Genomic DNA, 8,573 nt, shown 5'->3' with positions numbered 1-8,573 from the left:
ATGGCTCTCATTCCTGAATATGCATTGAGACTGTCTTATGACAAGTTCTCCAAAGGCAGAGCCTTAGACAGCAATTCCTATGCAAGTGGTTTAGTGAGGAGTGATGTCCAGGGAAAACTTACAAGGATAAGAGAGAAGCAGGAGAAGCCAGATAAAGCTGTGGGCTCTGCTGAAGGGTGGCTTCATTCTGATCCAACAGGCAGCACTGAAGCCTGGAATGATACTTCAGAGGTGTCCTACCCCACAGCAACAGGGTGTGTTTGTCACTGTTGTCCCTAAATCACTGTTTCCTTCTGTTGTTGGTAATGGGCCACCCTGGGAGTGAGGACATGCTCTCCCCAATAATTCCAGTCAGTTATGTTTCTTTCAGTAGAGAGCAATTTTCAAAAGAGCATGGCTGTGAATGTTAGCTGCTAGCTCTCAGAGAATCTGTTCACTGGCTTGGCAAGAGAGCTCTAGGAAAGGCACAGAAATGTCTGTCTAGCTTTAAAAGTCCCGTTTTACTGTTATTTACAGCTCGGTAGACTGTTGCATCACATCTGCTAGCATTGTGGTTCTGGAATTCAGTGGAGGACATCCAAAGTAAGTGGCTCGCCTAATAGAATTTCTTCTTGAGGATCTTAATTTTTCTCTTGGGTTTTAACCTTAGACAAACAAAGGGCTTTTTGGGTAGGTGGAATTTGTTCTGAACCTTGAAGCATGGGCAAGAGTTTGAATAGGAAAACTCAGGAAAAGGGATTTTCAGAAAGAATAGACTTCAGAATGAGGAAAGTACAGAATTTCATCAGGAGACAGTGTATTGACTGGCTTGCCACAACTATTGAGGGTTATGACAGTAGATATTGGAGAAAAGACTTGATAGCACATTAGGTAGAATATAGCACAGATGGTGGAGGCCAAGCTAATGAGAGAGACAATTAAGAACCATTGTGAATCTCATGAATGGCAGAGCAGTGACTAGGGATTTTCTTTTTCAGCAAGGTCCTCCTTAGCAGAGTGGCCTCAGGAGAAAGAAATCACAGTGCTCATGCTGCATGTTCATTTTCTTCCTATTTGCCTTCTTCTGAACATTTCCCCGGGCAGTAGCTTCTCAAGACCCACCAGCCCCTTGCCCTGTGTTTAGGGCAGAGGAGATCTAAGGGACTTGGCACATTTTCAGAATTATAAAATAATGACATTTTACTTCCTGTAAAGTTACTTCCCCTGAGGGAATATCTACATCCCAAGATATATACATATATATATATATATTTTTAAAGATTTTATTTATTTGACAGAGAGAGAGAGACACAGTGAGAGAGGGAACACAAGCAGGGGGGAGCAGGAGAGGGAGAAACAGGCTTCCCGCTGAGCAGGGAGCCTGATGCAGGGCTCGATCCCAGGACCCTGGGATCATGACCTGAGCTGAAGGCAGATGCTTAACAACTGAGCCACCCAGGTGCCCCCCAAGATATATTTTTAACAAGTTGAGTTTCCATCATTTTGATTGTCAAAGAAGAAGTGCAAACATCATTGGAAAGTCTCTATGGTAGGTCAAGATTTAAAAACCTTTTTGAGGACATCACACTGGGTATTAGATCACAGAGCACAAGACTTCTGGTGTCTAAAGCAGTGGTCTCTAGATAATGGTCTCCAGTGGAAGAACTCTCATTAAAATCTTCATGGTGCTTAGTTCCATCCTTAAGGAATGGAGAAGACACAGCCTTTTGTGTGATAGGAGACTCTAATGTCAAAGGGGACAATCGCCTGAAAACTTATCCCTGAATGAGGGGATACGTGAACTCATAGGAAGAACTGCAGAAAACCATACTTGAGTTGCAAGAGCGTAAGTTCTTCCTCCAGCTTAATATCTTACGATTTTAAAGGACTGGGAGGTGATCCTCCTTCCATGGAAGGTAGGAATTTTAGAGTTGCTTTACTCCCTACAATGAACATTTTTCTATATCCTCTAATAATTAAGTACCCACAGTGTTAATAGCCTGTTAGAAGGTATTAAAGAAACTGTGGCCTCAGAGAAGCTGGAAATTAAGAATGTTGTCAATTCCCTACTCGTGGTAGAGATGGAATCCAAAACTCTCCACAGGGGAAGATTTGAAGAACTGAAAACAAAGAATAGGAGGGTAAACTGAAGGTAAAATCCAGGTTAATAAAGAAGGTAAGGCTTGGGAAAAACAAACAGAAGAGATGGAGAAATGGATAGGCATCTTGCTCTCCAGTGCCTACCAGTATATCATCAGGAAGAATGGAAATGATGTCATATTGACATAATCTTCTATCACCACTGTACTAGAATAGAATGAAAAAAAAAAAAAAAAACCCAGAATTTACCAACAACATATATGAAAAGAAAGTATCATGAAAGTCAAATGTTTTCAATCAAAAATAATGAGAAATGTGCAGAGTACATACACCCTCACATCCTGGACATTTCTCAAAGGCTTGCAAAAAACTTGTAGTGGATATGAGCAGAGATGTGTTGTTTTCAAAAGGCTTCTCCAGCGATACTGGCGTGCCCCTTAGCAGATGATCACTTAAGTTGGTCAAATGTGATTCAATACCTCACTATAAACATGGTCATAATAATAGCACTTATTTATTTCTTAGCTATTTCATAGCTATGAGGATGTAGGAGATTGTATAACTGACTCATGCAATAAAGATTAGAAGTTATTAGAATTATCTGGTGTGTAAGCAAAGGGGATCTAAAAGAAGTCTACATTGAAGAGATGTAGCATGATTATAGATAGAACATAGAAAAGCTGGTGGTAGGGGGTGCCTGGGTTGCCTCAGTCAGTTGAATGTCTGACTCTTGGTTTTGGCTCAGGTCATGATCTCAGGGTCCTGAGATCAAGTCCCATGTTGGGCTCCAAGCTCAATGGGAAGTCTGCTTAAGATTCTCTCTCTTCCTCTACCCCTCCCCCTCATGTGCTCACTCTCTCTCTCTCTCTCTCAAATAAATAGGGGTGCTTGGGTGGCTCAGTCAATTAAGCATCTGCCTTCAGCTCAGGTCACGATCTTGGGGTCCTGGGATTGAACCCTGTGTGGGGCTCCCTGCTCATCGGGGAGCCTGCTTCTCCCTCTCCCTCTGCCCCCCCCACTCATGCTCTCTCTTTCTCAAATAAATAAAATCTTTAAAAATAATAAATCTTTAGAAAAGAAAAGCTGGTGGTATGTGAAGGATAGAACTAGAAGAGGAAAAGGTGAGGCTGTTACAGAAATTCAAATGAGAGGTAGCATAGAATGCAGGAGACATTTTTTAGTTAAGATCCTAGAATCTAGAAAATGTAGGCAACAAGAGAGAATGAGGAATCAAATTAATCTAAGCAAGGGCCTGAAAGATGAGTAAAAGTCTGATAGGAAATAAAATGGTGCAGGGGAAACAGAGGCAGAGGGAACACCATGTAAAAAGGCACAGCAGCATGAGGATCATGCTCTGCGCGGGAACAGGAGGGTGCAGCTGCCTGTTTAGTTGGGTAGAAGGAGCCAGGAGCAGTATTTAGGCACCAGTTGTGATGAGGATTGGACATCATGCTGGGGTATTTGGATTTTCTCCTATACACAGTGTGTAGCTATTCACTATTTTTGACACTATCAGTGACTTAACATATCCTGTGTTTAGGAATCTAACATCTGATCACAGGGTAGTGAATGAAATGAAAATGCAACAGATTTGTGACTAATGGACAACTATGCAGGTACCATATTTACCCTGTGGGAAAGGTCCAGGACAATAGCAGGGGAAATAAAAACAAAAACAAAAAACAAACAAAAAACACAAAAATGGGGGCAAACAGACATCTGGAATTTTGGAAGTGACTTATTGGTAAAAAGATGAGGAAGGAGTCAAAACGGGTCTGATGGTGACTGATGTGTATAACTCAATCTGGAAATACAGGAGGAAACTCTGACATGTGGGGGAAATATGGTCAGGTCTGTTCTGAAAATCTTGCATTCAACACTTGAACACTCTCACACTAGAAATGTGCCAGAAGTTATTGGAGATTCGTTTTTGGTAGTAGCAGAAATTGGAGAGTTACACAAGGTAAGTAGTAGCTGAAGCAATGAGAATGGAAAAACATTCCCTTTAGAGGTAAATAGGGAAACCTTCAGAGGAAAAGTAGCATGATATGGTCTCAAAGACAAGCCATATGGTCTAGGTTGAAGATTGCTTGGGTGGATGAGTTTGCCACATAGGATCTTTGTGTTGGCTGTGAACTGTGCACATACTGTTCTCTCCTCTGATCTACACCTATTGATGGCTTATTGACATTCTAGTCTCCATTTAAGCATGTCACCTCCTCGGAGAGGGGCCTTCTCTGACTTCATAGACAAAAGCAGTCATTCACTCTCACATCACAGAGATCCTATGTGTCTGGTTCCATGTTCTTTCCCATGTGTAAAAATGCCTGGCACATCATATACATTTAGTCAATATGTATTGAATGAATTCATGGCTTCTATAGTCACTTAACCACTCCGTAACTTGCTTTCATTGTTTTAGAAATCAGAATGAAAATTCTACATAGACTTGTGAGGATTACCTGAGACAGCTCTATCTCACTCCAGCACGTTATAGGTATTAAGTGGGTGCTGGTTACCTGGCCTGACTCCTCTTGTATTCTTTGCCCAAACTACAATGCAAATAGAAAACAGCAACTCTTCAACCATCAATGTATTTGTTTTCTTCTGTTTTTAATCTTTATGATTCCTACGGAATAATTTCCAGTCAGGGTTTATCTTTTTCTCTTGTACACTCCTTCAGTTTCCACTGCTGATTATTTACTATTTTTCTTTCCTTTCAACTTTAATAGTGACTGAAATTAGAATTAAAATTCTGTTGTCTTCCTGTCACTTTTCTGTCCTTACCTCTTATAAGATCAGATGCTGAATGAACAATCTAAATAGAAATATGATTGGCCAAATTGGCCTAAAGAATTTGAGTTGATTCTATTCAGGTCTGTACTTCAAAGTAAGCCATATAACAAGTATACCTGCTAGAAAATGTCCTGGATGTTTTGCTAAAAACTCAAAAGTTGACTAGAATGTTATGACCAGAATATGCCATTCTAGAATGAGACAGTACCTTCAAAATCATTTGACTTCAAACTAGACCATTATATTAGGCATCTGGAAAAAAAATTTCAATGAGAAATTCTTAAGAACTTAAAAATTATTGATATGTATTAAGAGCTGATATTATATATCTCAAGCTCCAAATACTGCCATTGGATAGAACCTAGCAGAAGTTATACATTGCATTCGTTTTTAAAAATTTTTTATTGTTATGTTAATCACCATACATTACATCATTAGTTTTTGATGTAGTGTTCCATGATTCATTGTTTGTGCATAACACCCAGTGCTCCATGCAGAACGTGCCCTCTTTAATACCCATCACCAGGCTAACCCATCCTCCCACCCCCCTCCCCTCTAGAACCCTCAGTTTGTTTTTCAGAGTCCATCATCTCTCATGGTTCGTCTCCCCCTCCAATTTCCCCCCCTTCATTCTTCCCCTCCTGCTATCTTCTTCTTCTTCTTTTTTTTTTTTTTTAACATATAATGTATTATTTGCTTCAGAGGTACAGATCTGTGATTCAACAGTCTTGCACACTTCACAGCGCTCACCATAGCACATACCCTCCCCAATGTCTATCACTCAGCCACCCCATCCCTCCCACCCCCCACCACTCCAGCAACCTTCAGTTTGTTTCCTGAGATTAAGAATTCCTCATATCAGTGAGGTCATATGATACATGTCTTTCTCTGATTGACTGATTTCACTCAGCATAACACCCTCCAGTTCCATCCACGTCGTTGCAAATGGCAAGATCTCATTCCTTTTGATGGCTGCATAATATTCCATTGTATATATATACCCCATCTTCTTTATCCATTCATCTGTTGATGGACATCTTGGCTCTTTCCACAGTTTGGCTATTGTGGACATTATTTTGCATTCATTTTATTCCTACAGTTTTCACCTTTGGAGCTGCTTCATGATGATGCACTGATGAAAAAGGATTGCATTGACTTCCCTAAATTCTTTAAATGTCATATTTATTTTAATCAATAGTTTATTAAGCACTCCTAAGTACCAGGTTGCCAGTCAATCTCAAAAAGCATTTGAAAATGTGTCATCACAAAATCCAGTGGGTGAGAACAAAGCAATTTTACTCATGTTTTCCTGCTTACGTGTAGATCCTGATTGGAAAAGAGAGAGATAAGAGTGCTTTTGTGAGTAGAATCCATGAAGATATTTGGTCATTTATACAGATTCTCCTATTAGCATCCTTCTCATCATGCTGACTCCTGAACTTGACTTCAGTCAGGTACATTTAGGGTCCCTTTCTCAGGTTCTCCCATGCAGGGTTGCCTGAAACTTGCCCCGGTTTTCTTGACTAAAGTCTAGGTGACATCTGTGCTGCAGCAGCTTTTTACAATCATCTCAGAGGTTTAGCCTCCAGAAGCTCTGAATCTGTGGAAGACAGTTGCTGCCTGCACCACGAGGATGGGCAATCACACCACAGTGAGCACATTCCATGGCAATCACACCACAGTGAGCACATTCCATGGCAATCACACCACAGTGAGCACATTCCTTGGCAATCACACCACAGTGAGCACATTCCTCTGTGAGGGTTTTCCAGTTTCCTAGACTTGCAGGGTCTTCTCTTTGTGATGATTTTCTTCTCCCATGTGACCATCCTAGCTGCAAATGTTTCCATAATGGCGGCCATCAGACTCAGTCACAGCCTTCACACCCCCATGTACTTTTTCCTCTGTGGCCTATCCTTTTCAGAAGCCTGTCCCACTATGGCAATCATCCCCTGCATGTTAGTGGACTTGCTCTCTGACAGCAAGACCATTTCTCTCTCTTTTTTTTAAAGATTTTATTTACTTATTTGACAGAGAGAGAGACAGCGAGAGCAGGAACACAAGCAGGGGGAGTGGGAGAGGGAGAAGCAGGCCTCCCGCCGAGCGGGGAGCCCGACGTGGGGCTCGATCCCAGGACCCTGGGATCATGACCTGAGCCGAAGGCAGACGCTTAACGGCTGAGCCACCCAGGCGCCCCAAGACCATTTCTCTTCCTGAGTGTGCCACACAGATGTTTTTCTTCTTTGGTTTAGCAGCCAATAACTGCTTCATCGTGGCTGCCATGTCCTGTGACCGTTATACTGCCATTCACGACCCACTGCACTGCCCCATCTTGATGACCCATAAGATCTGCTTTCAGTTCATCATGGCCTCTTGGATGGTTGGGTTCCTGGTTTCCCTGTGCATCGTCATCACTGTGTTCAACTTGTCTTTCTTTGACTCCAACATCATCCGGCACTTCTTCTGTGACATCTCAGCTGTGGTCTGCCTTGCCTGTGACTACACCTCCCGTCAGGAAAGGGCTGTTTTTGTGCTCTCTGCCTTTGTGTTGGTGGGCAGCTTTGTCTTCATCACGATGTCCCGTGTCTTCCTTGTGTCCACAGTTGTGAAGATGCCCTCTGCCCAGGGGAGGGATAAGGCGTGCTCCTCCCACCTCACTGTGGTGTGCATACAGTACGGATTTGCTGGCTTTGTCTACCCGAGGCCAGGGACAGGGACTCGTTGCGTGAGGACATGCCGATGGCTGTCACATATGCAGTGCTGACACCTCTGCTGAACCCCATCGTGTACAGTCTCAGAAACAAAGAGATGCAGATGGCCCTGAGGAAGGTACTAGGCAAGACAGATAGGCTCATCCCTCAGATGGTGAATAAGAGGACACTGGACATTTAAAAATGTATAGACTGCTGATAAATAAAAGTAGAAAAAGTGGAGTATTTCCAATGAAATCGTCTCTTTGTGTACAAAGCAATTAAAGTATTAACTAATTACCTAAAATATCCTGACATCACCATTTCTCTAGTACAGTGTATACTTTTAAAATATGTGTAAATATGTTTGTGTGTGGGTACACATATATACATATGAGCATCCTTAAAGAATCCAAACTTGTTTTGTAACACAGTATTTCCATGATAGGTATCTGGTGTCTTTTCTAAGAACTTTCTGACTAGCCCTGTATCTTGAACATTTCTCCTACTTTTTTCTAAAGGTTTATAGTTTATAGTTGTTACATCCAGGCCCATGTTCTATTTTGTGTTAGTCCTTATGTAAGGTGTGAAGTTTATGTCAAGGTGCTTCTGCCCTCCATGGGTGTCTCATTGCTCCAGCACTGTTTGTTGAAAGGCCTTCCTTCTTTCATTGGATTGCTTTGGTACCTTTTTAAGAAAAATCAGTTGGGCACGCTTGTGTGGGGTCTTTCTCTGGCTTCTCTAGTCAGCCTCTGTGATTTGTGTGTCTAATCTTCCACCAGTAACACCCTGTCCTGATGACCGTAGCTAAGGAGTAAGCCTTAATATCACGTGAAGTGATTCTTCCCACCTTATTCTTGTCTTTCAAAATTATTTTACATATTCTAGGAGTTTTCCTTTTTAGTAATGTAAGCATTTAGTGCTGTAAATTTCCCTCTCAGCACCGCTTTATCTCAATCTCCCATGTTTTGATATGTTGCTTTTTATTTTCATCTGTTCTATGTATTT

The 8,573-nt window shown here is 41.7% G+C and overlaps 1 protein-coding gene across 1 annotated transcript; it reads left to right on the top strand.

Annotated features, from left to right (window-relative positions):
• Positions 1–7,767, top strand: LOC110576459 (olfactory receptor 10T2-like). The gene is given in 8 exon segments (XM_044919762.1): positions 1–254; positions 517–582; positions 1,979–2,120; positions 3,896–4,042; positions 6,458–6,632; positions 6,635–6,856; positions 7,071–7,580; positions 7,583–7,767. Coding segments are annotated over 8 exon segments (1,701 nt in total).
• Positions 7,768–8,573: the final 806 nt, after the last annotated feature.

This window comes from Neomonachus schauinslandi, chromosome 11 (genome assembly GCF_002201575.2).
Source record: "Neomonachus schauinslandi chromosome 11, ASM220157v2, whole genome shotgun sequence".
Classification (NCBI taxonomy): Eukaryota; Metazoa; Chordata; class Mammalia; order Carnivora; family Phocidae; genus Neomonachus; species Neomonachus schauinslandi.
Note: the sequence above shows the minus strand (reverse complement) of the source record. Positions and strands in the feature narration are given on the sequence as shown.